The sequence below is a fragment of the Oncorhynchus mykiss genome, chromosome 8 (assembly GCF_057628025.1).
Source record: "Oncorhynchus mykiss isolate SJ-2025 chromosome 8, ASM5762802v1, whole genome shotgun sequence".
Lineage (NCBI taxonomy): Eukaryota > Metazoa > Chordata > Actinopteri > Salmoniformes > Salmonidae > Oncorhynchus > Oncorhynchus mykiss.
In genome coordinates this window covers 40449533-40471743 of record NC_143029.1, presented here as the reverse complement: position 1 = coordinate 40471743, position 22211 = coordinate 40449533, and the positions used below count along the sequence as shown (strand labels likewise).

Below are 22211 nucleotides of genomic sequence, written 5' to 3'. Positions count from 1 at the left end.
AGCCAATCAGAATGAGTTTTTCCCCACAAAAGGGCTTTATTACAGACAGAAAATTCTCCTCAGGTTCATCAGCTGTTCAGGACATTTGTGACTGCACATTTGTGCAGTCAGCATGCCAATTGCACTCTCCCTCTAAACTTGAGAGATCTGTGACATTGTGTTGTGTGACAAAACTTTACATTTTAGAGTGGCCTTTTATTTTCCCCAGTACAAGGTGCACCGTGGTAATGATCATTCTGTTTAATCAGATTCTTAAATGCCACACCTGTAACTTCTTTGGTTACTACATGATTCCATATATGTTATTTCATAGTTTTGATGTCTTCACTATTATTCTACAATGTAGAAAATAATAAAATAAGAAAAACTCTGGAATGAGTAGGCGTGTCCAAACTTTTGACTGGTACTGTATGTGTCAAGTAAAGTAAAAATGCATTTTGACAAAATATATTGTAGCGGCAGCCACTTGTTAGAAGACTTGGAGGCGTGGCTTGTTGGGGGCGTGGCTTTGTCTCTAACGCTTTGCCAGATTGTCATGCCATTTAATGTGTTATCTTCTATTCTGTAATTAAAGGTTAAGTGTGTACACTGCCAGTTCTACAGTCTTAATGAGATTGATATAAGTACATGTGAGACCAAGTACATGAGATGCCTACTAAAATGTAACAATTAAGACTGTAATTTCGTTACAATTTGATTTGGACAATTTATTAAATTTTCCATAGGTTTTTCTTTCAAATACGTTTAATTGCATGTTGGAATATATTTTACAAAACATTTCCAAGTACATTTAAAAATATATTTACCAAATATTTTGATAGGTACATGTGAAAATATATTATAAAATACTCTTTAATGCATTTTTTTTACATGCATTAAATACACTTTACAATGCTTTTAACGTATATTGTGATATACATTGTAAATACATTCCGTAATACATGTTGGAATGTATTTAAATGTATTAATACATTTAAAAAAAATACATATTTGGCCAATTTATCTGTTTTTTGTTATTTTTATGGGCAGTGTATTTACACTTCGGTTGGAGTCATTAAAACAGTCACTAAAACACTCCACAAATTTATTGTTAACAAACCATAGATTGGCAAGTCGGTTTGGACATCTACTTTGTGCATGACACAAGTAATTTTTCCAACAATTGTTTACAGACAAATTATTTCAGTTATCATTCACTGTATCACAATTCCAGTGGGTCAGAAGTTTACATATACTAAGTTGATTGTGCCTTTAAACGGCTTGGAAAATTCCAGAAAATGATGTCAAGGCTTTAGAAGCTTCTGAATAGCTAATTGACAGTTGAGTCAATTGGAGGTGGACCTGTGGATGTATTTCAAGACCTACCTTCAAACTCAGTGCCTCTTTGCTTGACATCATGGGAAAATCTAAAGAAATCAGCCAAGACCTCAGAAAAAAATTGTAGACCTCCACAACTCTGGTTCATCCTTGGTAGCAATTTCCAAATGCCTGAAGGTACCACGTTCATCTGTACAAACAATAGTACGCAAGTATAAACACCATGGGACCACACAGCTGTCATACCGCTCAGGAAGGAGACGCCCTCTGTCTCCTAGAGATGAACGTACTTTGGTGCAAAAAGTGCAAATCAATCCCAAAACAACAGCATAGGACCTTGTGAAGATGCTGGAGGAAACCGGTACAAAAGTATCTCTATCCACAGTAAAATGAGTCCTGTATTGACATAACCTGAAAGGCCACTCAGCAAGGAAGAAGCCACTGCTCCAAGACCGGCATAAAAAAGTCAGACTACGGTTTGCAACTCCACATGGGGACAAAGGTCGCACTTTTTGTCAAAGGAAATGTCCTCTGGTCTAATGAAACAAAAATAGAACTGTTTGACTATAATGACAATCGTTATGCTTGGAGGAAAATGGGGGAGGCTTGTAAGCCGAAGAACACCATTCAGTCCGTGAAGCACGGGGGTGGCAGCATCATGTTGTGGGGCTGCTTTGTTGCAGGAGGGACTGGTGCACTTCACAAAATAGATGGCATCATGGAGGGAGGAAACTTATGTGGATATATTGAAGCAACATCTCAAGACATCGGGTCTTCCCTTTGGACAATGACCCCAAGCATACTTCCAAAGTTGTGGCAAAATGGCTTACGGACCACAAAGTCAAGGTATTAGAGTGGCCATTACAAAGCCCTGACCTCAATCCTATAGAGCATTTGTGGGCAGAACTGAAAAAGCGTATGCGAGCAAGGAGGCATACAAACCTTACTCAGTTACACCAGCTCTGTCAGGAGGAATGGGGCAAAATTCACCCAACTTATTGTGGAAGGCTACCCGAAACGTTTGACCCAAGTTAAACAATTTAAAGGCAATGTTACCAAATACTAATCGAGTGTATGTAAACTTCTGACCCACTGGGAATGTGATGAAAGAAATAAAAGCTGAAATAAATCATTCTCTCTATTATTATTCTAACATCTCACATTATGAAAATAAAGTGGTGAGAAGATTGAGGATGTTGAGTCATGACCAACTATTCCAGTTAGGGTCTGATTCATAGTAGTGTCAGCTGTAAAACCTGTAGAGGTCTGTGTGGTGGTGCTCCCAGTGGATGCTTGTGATGGAGTCAGTGGCTGAGAGTATTGGGAAGGCTCAGTTGTAGGTGATGAAGGGGATGATTCCATTGGGACTCTAAGACAGGGAATTCTTACTAGGATTAAATGTCAGGAATTGTGAAAAACTGAGTTTAAATGTATTTGGCTAAGGTGTATGTAAACTTCCGACTTCAACTGTATTTACAATGGCCACAACCCACAATTCTGTCCCAGTAAACTGTGCCTTAAGCCTACGGAACCTGCGAATGCCTGTATTCTCCCACACAGAATGATCGGTGCTTAACATACAGTAACTGAGCTGAGTATCATTGTAGTGAATTTCCAGTAATGTCAGCAGGTGTGGATTTGGGTATCACTGCTTCCCTAGCCTTAACAATATCCTTGGACTTAACCCTAACCCTAGCCCTAACTTTAACCCTTACCTGACCCATTCTACCTTCTTGCTTATCACAGACCCCATTGTCCCTCTCAAAAAAATCAGTTTCAGCGTCCCATGTCCCTGTACCTTACCGCCCAATTACATCCAAACTTTGAATTCTGAACTCTGAACTCTGCTCCCATAGCATATCCATTCAATTAGGTTTTATGGTCCTTCACCATGACAAAAGAAAAACGATATAATCCAATCCATCATTTGGTCACAACAATACTTTTTAAAGGAATGTTATCATTTTTGTAACATTTCAACATCATTTTTTTTATCTCCTTACATTGATTTGTGGTACAAATGTCAAATATTTTAATACCCCCATTTTTGAAAGGGTCCAAAAAGTGTCTGGTTTGAGTGGTAAAGTGAAAGCAGCTGACTGTAGATGAAAGTCGAGGAGAGAAGTCGGGGGAGGTTTATCTGTGACAGTCGGACACTAATGTGGTTTTAAAACAGCAAGGCTCAGTGCAACATGGCAGTGTTGCCATTGTTTAGAAATGTTTTTTTTTTTATCTTGTCGAAAATAAACATATCCCCAACTAGCCTAGCCTAGCTGACGTGCGATCCAAGGACTTAGAGAGGTTTGTGTTAGCTAGACTGGTCTTCAACCTCCATATCACACACTCACAAACTTAAAATATATGTGTGCACATTGTACACTCAATTGTTGAGAGGGAATGCCTCAAATATCACATCAATTTGTACATATCCACTGTATACATGAATTTCTACAAAGTTGTTTCAGTCACGTCATGTTTGCGTGGGTCAAACAAAAACATCCTAATCATTGATTCACAATAGAGCCTCCCATAATACAGGTGATGGCTGCAGCATGAAGTCGGTGACCATCAACTTGACAAAAGTGATCCACTCGAACGCACCCATTTAATTGACCTTAACCAGACCCGGCCAACAAGGAGTCGGCTCCAAGTGATTTTATTTTTCGGAAATCCCTTCTAAAGTATTCTCACGCATAATAGAGAGATATTATTGTATACCATCACAAATATCTGACTGAAACATAATTATTTCTATCCTTGCTTGTTGGGCTGTTTGGGCTCAGTCTACAAATTATTTGAAAACTATGTTCCCGTCCCCCTGACCAACCGCTCAGGAAAAAAATTGGCCTGCAACTGAATCTAGTTGATGATCCCTGCCCTATTGGCTACATGTGATAAAGTCCAATATGTTTTTGTGTGCTTGTGTGGGATTCTGCTTTAACAGGTTTGCTCTAGCAGTAGCCACTTGTTTTCCATCATCAGCAGGGCGGGATCTCCATATCTGTTGGTAATGGTCCATAGCAGCTGCAGGCCAGAGCTCCTGGCCAACAGAGAGAGAGAGGCCTGTTACAGTATAGTTTACTGTGGATCTGTTGCAGCATGGCAACAGCCTGAATTATAGTCCTGCAGGTGCACTGGGTCAGATTGGTTGAGCTGGAGTGGAGTACCACTGCAACTGTCACGTCCTGACCTTAGTTCCTTTTTTATGTCTCTGTTTTAGTTTGGTCAGGGCGTGAGTTGGGGTGTTGTGTATTCTAGGTTATGTATTTCTGTGTTTGGCCTGGTATGGTTCCCAATCAGAGGCAGCTGTCGATCGTTGTCTCTGATTGAGAACCATACTTAAGCAGCCTGTTTTCCCACTATGGGTTGTGGGTAGTTGTTTTCTGTGTCTGTGTTATACCATACTCAATTGTTTCGGTTTTCCTTTATTTCTCTTGTTCTTTTGTATTCTGTGTTCAGTTTAATAAATACATTATGGAGACTTACGACGCTGCGCATTGGTCCGATATTTCATACTCCTCCTCAGAGGAAGAAGAAAATCATTACACACACACACACACTGTGTTGGGTGCTTGCTGTGGAGTGGGAGGCAACTTTGGCTGAGTAGGTCACATACCACACAGCTCCAATTACATGAGCAGATAGCTCAGCCAGGGAAGGATACCAGAGACAGAGAGAAGTGAGGAGGAGAAGGAGAGACAGAAAGAGTGGAAGGGGTGGTAATGTACTTCTCTCCTTCACTGGGCTTAAAGCAAAGCAAACCTCAAAGTCAAACCGTTTTTTTTCAATCACAGAGTTACTAATATATATCTCAGTTTAAAGATCAGACATTGTAGCTTATTTCCTCATGTTGAAATGGTGTGTTCCAGCTCGAATAACTGATTGTTGACTGATGCTGTGATGTGATTGGCTGGGACCTGCGTAATCAGGCAACAGATGTTTGTTAGTGTTTAGAGTTGCACTGTTGTTGATTGCTCTCTCTCTCTTCTATTTATTTATCTTCAATGTATTTCTCTCTCTCCTATTTATTTATCTACTCTGTCCCACCCCTCTCCCTCTGTGCTGCAGGACATTGAGGTGTTAGTCATCATCCTCAGTATGACAGGGAAGTTTGCCATTGCCATAGCCTTTGGTCTCATCTACCTCTACACCTGTGAGCTCTACCCAACTATCATCAGGTACAGTACAAACTGTCAGCTTTATGTATCCCACATGCTTCATGTATCCTAACAGATGCTATCAATTATAGAACTTTGTGTGTGTGTGTGTGTGTGTGTGTGTGTGTGTGTGTGTGTGTGTGTGTGTGTGTGTGTGTGTGTGTGTGTGTGTGTGTGTGTGTGTGTGTGTGTGTGTGTGTGTGTGTGTGTGTGTGTGTGTGTGTGTTCTCCCCTCAGGTCCCTGGCGGTGGGCAGTGGCAGTATGATGTGTCGTGTGGGCAGCATCGTGGCTCCTTTCTGTGTCTACCTAGCTGACATCTGGCAATACCTACCACAGGTAAATGACAGACAGACAGACAGACAGACAGACAGACAGACAGACAGACAGACAGACAGACAGACACTGTAGATAGAGCATGTATTGTGATTATGATGACACATTTTAGTTCTTCAACAAACACTTTCCTTTTCTCCTCTCTTTGCTTTCCTTTCCTCTCCCATAGCTGATTGTGGGGATCCTTGCGTTTATAATAGGTGTTCTGACCCTGTTGTTACCAGAGACCCTGGGTGAGCCCTTGACCAGCACCATGGAGGAGGCTGAGGCTCTAGGCAGGAAGAGTAGCCCTGATCAGGGAAAGAAAGACCCTGAGGAGGGGGTGGAGATGAACTAGATCCAGAGCAACTAGTTGGACGGCAAGCCCTGAGGGATACACCTCACCACCAACCAGAGAGAAGGAGGTGGCCAGGGATAGAGAGGGAGTAGGAAGTGGAGGAGAGAGAGAAGGAGAGAGACTACTGGAAGCGATACCAAGAAACCAACAAAATAAACAACCGCAAAAACAAACAACATCGAATTTGGAACCTTAGTAGAACTTTTTGTAATAAAGTGTTTTTTTTTACATTTGTTCTGCAAAGTGGCCAATTTCAGAGCTGGTATGCTCTGGTTGAGCCAACCAACCGCAGCCAACCTCTGAGTTCCTTGGCTGCAGCTGTTCAGACAGAGACAGAGGGAAGTGAAGTGAAGGCCCTTTATTCACCACATCTCAGTCTCCTGATGAGAGCCACATGAAACTGAGCCTCATGTTCGATATTCACGTCACGTGTGCCTTCCAATCACAGCCACTAATGAATGTGTGTGCGAGAGATTGAGAGTGAGAAAGAAAGAGTGTGCAGGTTCTATGAAGGAAGTGTGTGTGCATGCATGTGTGCGTGCATGCCCGTGTGTGTGCGTTTGAAATTTGACGTTTCACTGACTGAGACTGTGATTTAGTTACCTCTATTCAGCCCGATGATCATCTAGTGCAGCTGATTTTGGCTATGTGTTACTAACAATGCTATTGTTATGTCATTTAAAGTGTACTTTGTTTATCTGAAGTCCACCGACACACGCACGCACGCACACACACACACACACACACACACACACACACACACACACACACACACACACACACACACACACACACACACACACACACACACACACACACACACACACACACACACACACACACACACACACACACACACACACGCACACACACACACACACACACACAGAGAAAAGTGCATAGTGTTTGTGTTTTCTATAAGTACTTTATACTGAATCTATCTCAGGGCATCCACCATAAGATATCACCGTGATAATATACAGTGTATTTGGAAACTAGTCTCCTTCTCCTTTTCCACATTTTGTGACGTTACAGCCTTATTCTAAAATGGATTAAATAAAATAAAAATCCTTATCAATCTACACACAATACTCCATAATGACAAAACAGGTTTTCAGATTTTTTTGGGCAAAAAAAAGGAACCTTATTTACATAAGTATTCAGACCCTTCGTTATGAGACTCGAAATTGAGTTCAGGTGCATCCTGTTTCCATTGATCATTCTTGAGATGTTTCTACAGCTTGATTGGAGTCCACCTGTGGTAAATTAAATTGATTGGACATGATTTGGAAAGGCACACACCTGTATCTATATGGTCCCACAGCCATGAGGTCAAAGGAATTGTCCGTAGAGCTCCAAGACAGGATTGTGTTGAGGCACAGATCTGGGGAAGGGTACCAAAAAATGTCTGCATCATTGAAGGTTCTCAAGAACACAGTGGCCTCTTTCATTCTTAAATGGAAGAAGTTTGGAACTACCAAGACTCTTCCTAGAGCTGGCCTCCCGGCCAAACTGAGCAATTGGGAGGTGGTTAGGGAGGGAGGTGACCAAGAACCCAATGGTCAATCTGACAGAGCTCCAGACTTACTATGTGGAGATGTGAGAACCTTCCAGAAGGACAACCATCTCTGCAGTACTCCACCAATCAGGCCTTTATAGTAGAGTGGCTAGACGCAAGCCACTCCTCAGTAAAAGGCACATGACAGCCTGCTTGGAGTTTGCAAAAATACACATAAAGGACTCACAGACTATGAGAAACAGGATTCTCTGGTTTGATGAAACCAAGATTGAACTCTTTGGCCTGAATGCTAACCGTCACGTCTGGAGGAAACCTGGCACCATCCATACGGTGAAACATGGTGGTGGCAGCATCATGCTGTGGGGCTGTTTTCAGCTGCAGGGACTGGGAGTCTAGTCAGGATTGAGTCAAAGATTAACAGAGCAAATTACAGAGACATCCTTGATGAAACATCCTGCTCCAGAGCGCTCACTACCTCAGACTGGGGGGAAAGTTCACCTTCCAACAGGACAACCTGATTGAACATCTCTGGAGAGACCTGAAAGTAACTGATGCTCACCATACAACCTGACAGAGCTTGAGAGTATCTGCAGAGAAGAATGGGAGAAACTCCCCAAATACAGGTGTGCCACGCTTGTAGCTTCATTCCCAAAAAGATTTGATGCTGTAATTGCTGCCAACAGTGCTTCAACAAAGTACTGTGTAGAGGGTCTGAATACTTATGTAAATGTGAAATTGCAATTTTTATTCGTAATACATTTGCAAACATTTCTAAAAAACTGCTTTTGCTTTGTCATTATGGGGTATTGTGTGTAGATAAGGGAAAATAACAATTTAATCCATTTTTAGAATAAGGCTGTAATGTAACAAAATGTGTAAGTAGTCAAGGGGTCTGAGTACTTCCCAAATGCACTGTAGCTGTAGTTTTTTCTCTCTCGATCTCTGTGATGTTTTTAAAAAATCTATGTAATTTACGATGCCTTTGATAATACCCTTCACTTACTCTGTGAATGCCAACTAGCTCTCACAGTCTCGCATCAGAATTAGACTTTCATCCATGTTCCTCAAATGTCAAATTTTGAAGTTGTTCCAAACTTTACATTTCTAAGTGCTAAAGGTTAGGTTTAGTCATTAACTCCACATTTTTAAGGTTAGGGTTAAGTTTAGGCATTAACTCAGAAATCTTAAGGTTAGGTATTAACTCCTAATGGTTAAGGTAAGCGTTAAGGTTTGGGATAGGCTTAAAACAAAAATCTCAAGAACGACTTTCTATTGCTAGATTCAAACACGCAACCTTATGCACCAGAGGCAGATGTGTACTCCCAGCCACCATCTCCATCTGAAACCAACTTGAAGGTAACAGCGCTCACTGTTGCCCCTAGTGGGCGGTTTCCATGTCATCGCCCGATGTCCCGACGTGCACATGTGCGCTTGCGCCTGTGTTTGTTTTTGCGTGTTCTGATGCGATGGACTACCTTAAAGAAGTGAGTGTGTGTGGGTGTGCATGAATATAAATGAAGTAAGCTACATTCTAGTCTCCCATCCAGAAATGGATCAAGTAGACTTCTTTCTCTGTGTTGGGAGCATAGTTCCTGGATGAAAAGATAGAAGAAAGACATTGCTGTATTTAAAAAAAGAAAGAATGGGTTTTGTTCATGTTTCGAAATGTTCTGATTACTCTTTAAACCATGATGTTTCTGACCAAAGATGTGACGATGAACACTATGATCTGCTTTTAAATCATTCTAAAACATAATCAGGCAATATACTATGTAAACGAACACACACACAGCTCTGATATTTGGTTTCCTGACATTGGAAATCTATAAAACATCCTCATCAAAAAAAGCAACTGATGCAATTGTCATCTGTTTTTTGTTTGTTTTAACAGTCTAACAATCATTGAATTGATTGTTAATGTGTATTTTTGTACTGATAGGTTTCATGTTATTTATTTTTTTCATTTGAAGGGAAATTAAAAGGAGATGTCTAACAAATATCGTGGCCTTTCTCCTGGTTCATTCAGGTAGCTAGGGTTCTAGAGTTCTTAATGTCCTTGGGGTGGCAGGTAGCCTAGTTCTTAGAGTGTTGGGCCAGTAACAGAAAGGTTGTTGGGTCAATACCCTGAGTTGACAAGGTAAAAATCTGTCATTCTGCCCCTGAACAAGGCAGTTAACCCACTGTTCCCTGGTAGGCTGTCATTGTAAATAAGAATTTGTTCTTAACTGACTTGCCTAGTTAAATCAAATGTGTTCATAAAGCCTTTATACTGTATTCTATGTAATCTCACAGCTCCAAAAGAGAAAGCTTCTCTTCCCCAGCACAAAAACATTTCTCAAATGTAGAAACTCACATTTGCAACTGTTGGACTAATGATTACACCCTACATAAGCTAGATGCAGGCAAGCGGTGTTGAATGTGTCACTGTCTGTCACCTTGATTACGCTAATTTATCTCGGCCTGTGCACCTACATTCACACTTTCATTTGTAGGCTAGGTTGTAGCAACCTCATGAAAGGTATAGGGAAAATGTGAGTATCATGTAGTAGTCTAACCCCATCAACGTTACATTGAGCTGGGTGAAAGAAATATGAAAGGTCCAATATGCTGTAATAGAAATGAGGCCATACACATTTAAAAAATCGACATCGAGCGCCACTGGTGTGAGCCAGCTCATGCCTTTAATTTTTTATTATGTGTGTGGAGGACAGAGTGTGTATACAGAGTTACTGTGTGTGTGGAGTGAGCCCAGGGCCAGTCCATTGACACACACAGCTTTCCATTCGCTGCTGGAGAGGGGAGGAGGAGGGGGTCTTCACTGCCAGCTCCATCTTCTACACTACCTCAAACTCAGTAGTCATCTGTCATCTGTGTTCATCTGGATTGCTCAAGTATTAGCATCCGGAGTATCTGTGGTGTATGTGTCTCTACCAGACACACTGACTGATACAGACTTCACTTGTACACACACATTTTATGCTATCAGTGGTAAGCTTTGTAGTGGTGACCTATACAGAGCCTGGTCACCATTAGACCCTATGCAGTGAGGCTTGTGACAGAGCGAAGGGTAATGAAAAGAGGGTGGGAGAGAAAGAGAAGGAAACCAGCGCTTGCAGGCCAAGGACTCTGAGAAAGAGAAATGAGCTGGTGCATGGGCCCTGGTGGAAGAAAGCGAGAGGGAGAGGAGTGTGTGTGTGTGTGAGGAGCAGCTCACACTCCTCTCCCTCTCGCTTTCTTCCACCAGCTCATTTCTCTATGTAACAGAAATAGCAGCAACATAAATACCTAAGTCAGGCTCATTTGATCTACGGCATACTGACCTTATGGGTATCCTACGAAGCAGGTTTGAGGAGTTAGCAAAGTCACTTTGGTCTACTTGGGATAACCGGTCATACGAAAGCTCACCTTTTAGCCTGGTAAATTTCTATGGCAAAGAATCCTTCAGAATAAACCTGCTCAGAGGCAGGCTAACTCCACTTACCCTGAATTAAATGACTGAGCAACGAGTTGAGGACCAATGAAATCAGATTCCCTCCCTCTTGCAAAGATTGCATCAACATCTCCTTAATTTGAGGAAGATGACTGATTAAATATTTGGTTAATCAAACACTTTTTTGTTGTTGTTGAAAAAAACAGTAATGTTAAAATATATCACATTACACTTACAGAATGCATTTTAAACTTCAAGCAATGTAAAACTTTTCTATGCTCAATAGGAATGGGAAAATAGTATTTGTGCATTGATGAGCACACCAAAGTGGCATTAACATGTAAAGACAGCACTTATAAAATCCTATTTCACAACATAGCCCGTTGAATATGCAAGATAACTATTATTTCAATTTGATTTTGGCACAGAATCATAGATTGATGTTTCAGGATTGTCTCAATGAAGAGTTCGGCGTTCGACTAGCCATGTGTGATGCACGCTCAGTTATACGCCTGCTAGAGTTAGTGGCAGGTGGACGAGCAATATCCACCATCATAGTACAGATGAAGCCGTATAGGAATGTGAAGCTAACTGAAGCTGACTAGCTTTAGAAAACCCTAAGTAGATCAAGCTCGCTTCGTAGGATACCCCTCTTAGACTAGCATACTGACACAAGCATGCACAGACGCACCCACACACACCCATGAACAAACGCAGGCACGCACAAACCCATGGTGACATGTACACATATCCCAGTAACAGGAATAGTTTGGTACCATTATGCAGTGTCTGACAGGCAGTGTGGATGTGCAGAGAGCCTCATTAAGTCATTATTCCAAGAAAACTAGAACAAACTAGGATACCTGTCAATTACATTGGTATTTTAGGTAGTGGCACTGGCACTGATCCCAAAACAATCTCATGTCCTTGACCTCCATATTCCCGCTTAATGTGACCACTGTTCTGTGGAAATAAAGGGCCCATAAACAGGAAGGCATTAAAAATAAAAAAAACATATTCACTATATTTTTCATATGGACATTGTTTGTGGAGTTTTGATATAGTGGACTAGCTACTTCATATTAATTTTCCATATAGACAATGTCTTCAGAGTTCACCAGAGGTGACCTAGAGTTGAAGTCTTGGTTGACCTGTCAGTCAAGCTGAATTGGAGATGCCGCCATCTGCTGGTCAATGTGGGAGCTACAATCAAATACATAGAAGCGAGCTGATTTCTCTGTGGGCCAACTCCCTAAATGGCTCAACAGCTGTAGACCCCAACAACCCCTCCACATTCCCTCCCATCTCCTGGTCTTCTTCTCAACACACCAATTCCTTCATCCCTTCAACCCCCCACAAACCCTCTATCCATGTCTCTAATTTTCCCCTGAAGTCGGGATCAGCATTGGCTAATCTTACTTCTGTGATTGTAATGCAAACGCCCCCTCATCACACCATGTCCAGCCAATCTCATCCACTGTCCATATTAGCGGTTCTCAGGGCACCCAAGAGATTCACAGGGACGTCTGATGGAGGACTAAGCTTCCGACTCCAAAATAGCAACAATGGCGGTTATCAGTTAATGTCAATGGAAACTGGCAGTGTTCTGACATAAACTTTTCTTTCCAGATTTGATCACTGCTCAATGGTTGAGTCATCTTTTTCTGTGGTAACCAACCAGCTGTTGGGGTCTTGGTCGTCCTTCTTCAGGGTCTCTGGGGTGTTGAAGACTGGGCCTTTACTCTCAGGAAGGGGGGCTGTTGGGCAGGGGGTCGGGAAACCGACTTGAGGCCAATTTTCTTCTTAATCAAGGGGAACTGGAACAGCACTTACACCGGAATAACCTAGTACTTCTGGTTGATCATGTTGTTAGCACATAACAGAGGCTGCATTTCTTTCATGGATCCAGAGATAGGTGGGTAAATGTACATTAAATGTATCCTCTCAAATTGGAAAACAATAGGCTAGCACTCCTTTGTATAATTAAGAATGAGAGGGAAAGCACAGACAACTGCAATTGTTAGGTTTTTATTTTGAAAACTCTCTGAGGATATTGAAATTCATGGATTCCATTCATTGTAAAACAGTTTCGCCATTTCTTGAAGCTGATCATATTTTATTTTGGACCTTTGACTCATCTTTAGATAGTATGAATAACTAGATAGTTGTAAGAATCCTAAACGTACAAATGATTTCAACTTTGTAAGAAACCTTTTTTTTCCTGAGAATCTTATCTGGAATGCAAATGAATACATAATAATAATAATAATAATAATAAATTAAACTGTCAATAACAAAATCCACACGGAAGACAATGACAATGACTACATAGGCCTTACCACAATCTGTATATTAGATTGGCATGTTGTACTTCATACTGTAGGTACTAATGCTAGGTAATCGCTTGTTGTTGTGGCCATTTATTCTCTGGATGCTGAGTTACCTAAAATGACCAAAGTGTAACACCATGGCTGCACTATGAAATACTGTAGAACTGAGAGTCAGGAGAGAGTTTGGAAACAGAGAAAACAAAGTAGACATCTGAAGTTGAACAACATCAAAATAAGATTAAGTGCAGTGAGTTAAGACTTAACAAATGGTAATATCATTTGGTGAGTTCAGGTAAAGCTTTGGATTAAAATGTTTCATCCTTCAGCTCTATCTTTTTAATAAAATATTTTTCTTTGAGTGTTTATTGTTGTTGTAGGATGTCAAACATTAATGCTCTGTCTTATGAAAACATTGACAATTGAGGACAAACATACATTTTCACCAATGAACATAATATTTCCTCAATATTTCCCTAGTTATGTCCCAAAATATTCAACCCATCTTCATATATTGTTGGATAAATGTCTAATCCAATCATAGGCACACGTTTGGAATTCTCTGAATTCATAGTTGGGTGCTCTTCTTGCCATTTGACCGTCTTGTATCATTTCAACATCTGTTAAGCAAAGTAAACTGATTCTGTTATCCATAGACACTGTCACATTTGAGCTAAACCAAGTCAAATCAAACCTTAAAACAACCAAAGTTACATTTTTAAAGATTCCATTAATCTTCAATCTTCAATCTTTAAATATGGCAGTTAGTCCATCCATCCATCCATCCATCCATCCGCCCATCCATCCATCCATCTATCCATCCGAGCCAAACGGAAAATGGAGCCCGTAAAAACACGGGCATCAGGATCCACACACCCCCAACCAATCGTCCTCCTGGGAATGCTGACAGACAGGGCGTATTCCCCGCCCCCTTCTCATGCCACCTCCAGCCAACCAGCTGCTGGTAAAGTTTTCAGTCGCCACGGGACCTGTCAGGGCTGGACGAACCAGCTGTTGGCGTCCTCGAGGTCGGTCTCCAACTCCTCATCTTCGTCAAGGGGCTCTGGGGTTCGGACGGCCAGCTCTCTTAGGAAGGAGGCCTGGTGGGCAGTGGGTCGGGAGACCGACTTGAGGCCAATCTTCTTCTTCATCAGGTGGAACTGCTCTCGGATGAAGTTGTAGAAGTCGTACTCGTAGCGCATACGGTGGTATAACACCTGAAGAGCTTCCAGAGTGGGTGTGTGTTTACGCACCGTGCCAGTCATGTTCCCCATCTTCATGTAGTCTGCAGGAAGGGGAGGAGACAAAGAAACATAACAGGAAGTTACTGATGTATGGTTGAAATGCGAAGAGGAGACATATTGTCAGCCATCAAAGTGAAGATTTTTTTTTTTTTGTGTGTGTGGCTAGATCAGCTTTAATATTGTGGATAGATTGTAGCTTCTATCAATGTAATTGTCTGCATTACTTCCAATCCCCCATGTATTTTTTGGGGTAAAAATATATTTATATTTATAAACTGGGTGGTTCGAGCCCAGAATGCTGATTGGCTGACAGTTGTGTTATATCCCGAGTGGTGCAGCGGTCTAAGGCACTGCATCTCAGTGCAAGAGGTGTCACTACAGTCCCTGGTTCGAATCCAGGCTGTATCACATCCAGCCATGATTGGGAGTCCCATAGGGTGGCACACAATTGGCCCAGCACCGTCCGGGTTTGGCCGGTGTAGGCCATCATTGTAAATAAGAATTTGGTCTTAACTGACTTGGTAACCCGTTTATAATAGCAATAAGGCAATTTGGGGGGTTGGTGTTATATGGCCAATATACCACGTCTAAGGGCTGTGTCATACATAAGAACAGCCCTTAGCTGTGGTACATTGGCCATATACCACACCTCCTTGGGCCTTATTGCTTAAATATAAATATATATCACATATGAAAGAATTCACGCCCCTGGGCATTTTGTTGCCCTACAACCTGGAATTAAACATTTTGGGGGTTTGTATCATTTGATTTGCAGAACATGCCTACCACTTTGAAGATGCAAAATATTTTTTATTATGAAACAAACAAGAAATAAGACAAATACAATTCTGAAAACTTGAGCGTGCATAACTATCAACCCCCCAAAGTCCATACTTTGTAGAGCCACCCTTTGCAGCAATTACAGCTACAAGTCTCTTGAGGTATGTCTATATAAGCTTGGCACATCTAGCCAATGGGATTTTTGCACATTCTTCAAGGCAAAACTGCTCCAGCTTCTTCAAGTTGAATGGGTTCCGCTGGTGTACAGCAATCTTTAAGTCATACCACAGATTCTCAATTGGATTGAGGTCTGGGCTTTGAATAGGCCATTCCAAGACATTTAAATGTTTCCCCTTAAACCACTCAAGTGTTGTTTTAGCAGTATGCTTAGGGTCATTGTCCTGCTGGAAGGTGAACCTCCGTCCCAGTCTCAAATCTCTTGAAGACAAACAAAATTGGAAAAACACCAAGGGGGATAAATAGTTCTGCAAGGCACTGTGTGTGTATATTATATATTAGGAACACACATCTTTTTAAAATATATATTTAATTGTATTATTTCCTGCAAACCCTAGCACCCCTCACCTAATTGGAGTAAACTAATAAACAACACTTACCGTACCAGTCAAAAGTTTGGACACACCTACTCACTGCAGGATTTGTCTTTATTTTTACTATTTTCTGCATTGTAGAATAATAGTGAAGACATCAAAACTATAAAATAACATATATGGAATCAGTAGTAATCAAAAAAGGGTTAAACAAATTCTTCAAGATTCTTCAAAGTAGCCACACTTTGCCTTGATGACAGCTTTGCACACTCTTTGGCATTCTCTTAACCAGCTTCATGAGGTGCTCACCTGGAATGCATTTCGATTAACAGGTGTGCCTATTTAAAAGTTAAGGTAGGGGTGGTATACAGAAGATAGCCCTATTTGGTAAAAAAAAAAAAATCCATATTATGTCAAGAACAGCTCAAATAAGCAAAGAGAAACAACAGTCCATCATTACTTTAAGACAGGAAGGTCAGTCAATCCGGAAAATTTCAAGAAGTTTCTTCAAGTGCAGTCGTAAAAACCATCAAGCGCTATGATGAAACTGGCTCTCGTGAGGACCGCCACAGGAAAGGAAGACCCAGAGTTACCTCTGCTGCAGAGAATAAGTCCATTAGCGTTACCAGCCTCAGAAAATGCTGCCCAAATAAATGCTTCAGAGTTCTAGCAACAGACACATCTCAACATCAACTGTTCAGAGGAGAATGTGTGAATCAGGCGTTAATGGTCGAATTGCTGCAAAGAAACCACTACTAAAGGACACCAATAAGAAGTGACTTGCTTAGGCCAAAAAACACAAGTAATGGACATTTAGACAGGTGGAAATCTGTGACACTGTCTGTGATTTATTTACAATTCAAGGCACACTTAACTAGCATGGCTACCACAGCATTCTGCAGCGATACGCCATCCCATCTGTTTTGCGCTTAGTGGGACAATCGTTTGTTTTTCAACAGGACAATGACCCAACACACCTCCAGGCTGTGTAGGGGCTATTTCACCAAGAAGGAGAGTGATGGAGTGCTACATCAGATGACCTGGCCTCCACAATCCCAACCTCAACCCAATTGAGATGGTTTGGGATACGTTGGACCGGAGAGTGAAGGAAAAGCAGCCAACAAGTATTCAGCATATGTGGGAACTCTTTCAAGACTGCTGGAAAAGCATTCCAGGTGAAGCAGGTTGAGAGAATGCAAAGAGTGTGTAAAGACATCAAAACTATGAAATAACACATATGGAATCATGTAGTAACCAAAAAACTATTAAACAAATCAAAATATATTTTAGATTCTTCAACACAGCCACCTTATTACCTGGATGAATCTAAAATATATTTGGATTTGTTTAATACTTTTTTGTTTACTACATGATTCCATATGTGTTATTTCATAGTTTGATGTCTTCACTATTACTCTACAATGTAGAAAATAGTATAAATAAAGAAAAACCGTTGAATGAGTAGGTGTGTCCAAACTTTTGACTGGTACCGGAGGCTTCTACTTCTAATTTATACATACTATATACATTTTACGGACACAATCTATTTTACAATAGTTATATTTAGTTTGTTATTAGTCCTTCCTCTATTTCTGATGTACATCCAGTTTGATTTCTATTTGCCATACATTTTTAACTGTGCTATTTCACAAAAGTTCCGAGCCTATATACATTTTACAGACACAGTATATTTTATGTTTGTTATCTTGTTGTTATTAGTCCCACCCTTCAGCTCCATTCAACCCCTCTCACCTATCTCAGATTTCTATCTGCCATATATTTTTCAACTGTGCTGTTCAAAAAAGTTCTGAACCTTTCTATTTTCAGTCTCTACAGATTATAAGTTAAAGATAAACATTTTTGCTAAAAGTATTATAGTATTGATCGATTGACTATGACTTTTCAAATCACCCAGTATTGCTATCTGCAGCATTTTCTCCAGGTAAATGTTGCAATTCTTCAACCATTCCTGGACCTGTGACCAAAAACGAGCTGCATATGGACAGTACCAAAATAAATGATCTAATGACTCTGCCTCCTTGCAAAAAAATGTGCAGAGCTGGGAAGTTTGTATCCCAATATATATAACATTCTATTGTTTGCAAGAATTGTGTATAATAATTTAAATAGACAAATTCTAAGTTCTGAATCTGGCATCGTTTTACGTGTCAATTCATAAACAGTGTGCCATGGAATCGGTACATAGAAAATCTCTTCCCAACTATTTTGCAATCTATATGGCACAGCTGTCATTTTGGTCTTTAATTGAAAGTGGTATATATATTTTTTTTTTTCACCATTTTCTTAACCAATTTTGGTGCAAGTTCCTTACTTTTCCCCGTTTCACTTGCCTCTTCCATTTTTTTGTGGTAATGCTGCAATCAGTTGGTTGTATTTTTGGTAGAGCATACATTTCCATATAGTTGTTAGCTGCACGTGTGACATAACTCAACCAGCCCTATTTATGATATAACTGACAAAGATTATACCTTTTTATTTTATTTTAGCGAAAATTAAAAAATATTTGATCAATTACTATATTTGAGTTTAACCACAATATTTGTTGAATTATTTGTTCTGTTTTTTTTGTGGTGGATTAAACGGAAATTGCAACTAACTTTCTATGGCTTGTTTAAAAAAGAACGATATTTGAGATGATTTCGTTTTCAAATAACCGAAAGTGAGCGGCTGTAATCTGAATAAAGGGAAAAAGACCATTCTTGAACATGGGGTGTGTCACAGCAGCCTTCGCTTTGGCTTCCCCTCCTGTCCAGCTCATGCGTGTGGCGTCGCCGGCCTTCTAGCTGCTGCCGAACCTACTGCTGGCAAACGCCCTTCACTCATCAACCCTGGACTTGTCTCGTCATCATTACACACACCTGGTTCCAATCCCCACTCTATCACTGTCTATATACTCCCTCTGGCATTTGTCTTTGTCGGTCACTGTAAATGTTACTTGTTTTCCTGAGTGGAATCTCTCCTACTATTTCCTGAGCACTTTAAATTTTGCACTTTGGGTTCGCCCTGTGCCTTTTTATTCATGAAGATATATTTTGAGCACATCAGCATTTGGGTTCCGTCCCGCTTTGATCTATGGTGCTTAACGGGGGGATGGCAGGTAGCCTAGTGGTTAGAGCATTGGGCCAGTAACCGAAAGGTTGCTAGATTGAATCCCCAAGCTGACAAGGTAAAAATATGTCGTTCTGCCCCTGAACAAGGCAGTTAACCCACTGTTCCCCGGTAGGCTGTCATTGTAAATAAGAATTTGTTCCTAACTGACTTGCCTAGTTAAATAAAGGTTACATTTAAAAATATATATATATATATAATTACATTTAAATAAGTTCAGTAGTTCTAAACCTGCTCCTGCCTACTCCTCTCTACACCAGTGACAGGGTGAGACATTCTTACTAATTTGCTAGAGAACCAGTTTGGATTTAAGTATAAATTATGTATGACTGACACCTTTAGTGAGAGGTCTAATGCTTTAATATGTAATCATTTTTGCCCTCTGAAATCATATTCATTATATAAATACGCCCTTTTAATTTTGTCTGCCTTGCCATTCCAAATAAAATTGAATATTTTTAAAAAACAGGTCGCTAGGTTTAGGCGAAACCATAAGCAAATAGTGATATGTTTGAAGAGTTAATCAGGGTGATTTTCCCCCCCTTTCCATGGTAGCAAGATCTTATCTATTTTGATAACTTTCTATTCAAATGTATTGCAGTGAGATAATAATATTTCGGGATACGTATACCGAGTCTGTCCACATCACTGTCCGATCATTTTATTGGTAAACTACACGGTAATGTAAAAGTTGTACTTTTTAGTGATCCAATATGTAATATAGTACACTTATCATCATTTGGTTTTAATCTAGAGAGGTTAGAAAAAGTATCTAGATCCTCTGAGGCTGTGGAGGGATTACATTTTTGTGGATTTAAGAAAACATGAATCATAAGCGTACAATGACACCTTTGTTTTTAAGCCCTGGATTTCTAATCCCTTAATATTATTGTTGGATCTGATTTTAACAGCTAACATTTCAATGGAAATAATAAAGAGATGTGCCGATAGTGGACAACCTTGTTTTACTCCTCTTGACAGTTGAAAACTTTGAGGTGTTGCCATTATTTACTATTTTACACCTAGGGTTACTATACATAACTTTAACCTATTTTATAAGCGATTCTCCAAAATTGAAATATTCCAGGCATTTATATATAAACTCCAGTCGTACATTATTACAGTGCCTTGCAAAAGTATTCGGCCCCCTTGAACTTTGCGACCTTTTGCCACATTTCAGGCTTCAAACATAAAGATATAAAACTGTATTTTTTTGTGAAGAATCAACAACAAGTGGGACATATCATGAAGTGGAACGACATTTATTGGATATTTCAAACTTTTTTAACAAATCAAAAACTGAAAAATTGGGCGTGCAAAATTATTCAGCCCCCTTAAGTTAATACTTTGTAGCGCCACCTTTTGCTGCGAATACAGCTGTAAGTCGCTTGGGGTATGTCTCTATCAATTTTGCACATCGAGAGACTGAAATGTTTTCCCATTCCTCCTTGCAAAACAGCTCGAGCTCAGTGAGGTTGGATGGAGAGCATTTGTGAACAGCAGTTTTCAGTTCTTTCCACAGATTCTCGATTGGATTCAGGTCTGGACTTTGACTTGGCCATTCTAACACCTGGATATGTTTATTTTTGAACCATTCCATTGTAGATTTTGCTTTATGTTTTGGATCATTGTCTTGTTGGAAGACAAATCTCCGTCCCAGTCTCAGGTCTTTTGCAGACTCCATCAGGTTTTCTTCCAGAATGGTCCTGTACTTGGCACCATCCATCTTCCCATCAATTTTAACCATCTTCCCTGTCCCTGCTGAAGAAAAGCAGGCCCAAACCATGATGCTGCCACCACCATGTTTGACAGTGGGGATGGTGTGTTCAGCTGTGTTGCTTTTACGCCAAACATAACGTTTTGCATTGTTGCCAAAAAGTTCAATTTTGGTGTCATCTGACCAGAGCACCTTCTTCCACATGTTTGGTGTGTCTCCCAGGTGGCTTGTGGCAAACTTTAAACAACACTTTTTATGGATATCTTTAAGAAATGGCTTTCTTCTTGCCACTCTTCCATAAAGGCCAGATTTGTGCAATATACGACTGATTGTTGTCCTATGGACAGAGTCTCCCACCTCAGCTGTAGATCTCTGCAGTTCATCCAGAGTGATCATGGGCCTCTTGGCTGCATCTCTGATCAGTCTTCTCCTTGTATGAGCTGAAAGTTTAGAGGGACGGCCAGGTCTTGGTAGATTTGCAGTGCTGATACTCCTTCCATTTCAATATTATCGCTTGCACAGTGCTCCTTGGGATGTTTAAAGCTTGGGAAATCTTTTTGTATTCAAATCCGGCTTTAAACTTCTTGACAACAGTATCTCGGACCTGCCTGGTGTGTTCCATGTTCTTCATGATGCTCTCTGCGCTTTTAACGGACCTCTGAGACTATCACAGTGCAGGTGCATTTATACGGAGACTTGATTACACACAGGTGGATTGTATTTATCATCATTAGTCATTTAGGTCAACATTGGATCATTCAGAGATCCTCATTGAACTTCTGGAGAGAGTTTGCTGCACTGAAAGTAAAGGGGCTGAATAATTTTGCACGCCCAATTTTTCAGTTTTTGATTTGTTAAAAAAGTTTGAAATATCCAATAAATGTCGTTCCACTTCATGATTGTGTCCCACTTGTTGTTGATTCTTCACAAAAAAATACAGTGTTATATCTTTATGTTTGAAGCCTGAAATGTGGCAAAAGGTCGCAAAGTTCAAGGGGGCCTAATACTTTCGCAAGGCACTGTATAAGTAATTAATTTGCATTTTATTGCATGACATAAGTATTTGAATTCCGGCTCTCACAGACCTGTTAGTTTTTCTTTAAGAAGCCCTCCTGTTCTCCACTCATTACCTGTACTAACTGCACCTGTTTGAACTTGTTACCTGTATAAAAGACACCTGTCTACACACTCAATCAAACAGACTCCAACCTCTCCACAATGTCCAAGACCAGAGAGATGTGTAAGGACATCAGGGGTAAAATTGTAGACCTGCACAAGGCTGGGATGGGATACAGGACAATAGGCAAGCAGTTTGGTGAGAAGGCAACAACTGTTAGCGCAATTATTAGAAAATGAATCTTGAGAGGGC

The 22211-nt window shown here is 40.5% G+C and overlaps 2 protein-coding genes across 7 annotated transcripts in view; one reads left to right on the top strand and one right to left on the bottom strand.

Moving 5' to 3' along the window:
• The window catches only part of LOC110529902 (solute carrier family 22 member 16), a 105848-nt gene that overhangs the window by 51403 nt on the left and 32234 nt on the right, over positions 1–22211 (top strand). For 2 of the 4 annotated variants that reach the window (XM_036985462.2, XM_090243421.1), the window contains exons 6-8: positions 5386–5495; positions 5712–5811; positions 5978–9661. In XM_036985462.2, coding sequence (XP_036841357.2) covers positions 5386–5495; positions 5712–5811; positions 5978–6145 — 378 coding nt within the window. In that variant the 3' untranslated portion in view covers positions 6146–9661. Of the gene's footprint in view, positions 1–5385; positions 5496–5711; positions 5812–5977; positions 9662–22211 lie in introns of those variants that run through there. The other 2 variants (XM_090243423.1, XM_090243424.1) reach the window with 1 other exon arrangement.
• Positions 13107–22211, bottom strand: part of usta (uronyl 2-sulfotransferase a) — a 153078-nt gene continuing 143973 nt past the window's right edge. For all 3 annotated transcript variants that reach the window (XM_021612555.3, XM_090243426.1, XM_090243425.1), the window contains exon 8: positions 13107–14706. In XM_021612555.3, the coding sequence (XP_021468230.1) occupies positions 14414–14706 (293 nt within the window). In that variant the 3' untranslated portion in view covers positions 13107–14413. The remainder of the gene's footprint in view (positions 14707–22211) is intronic.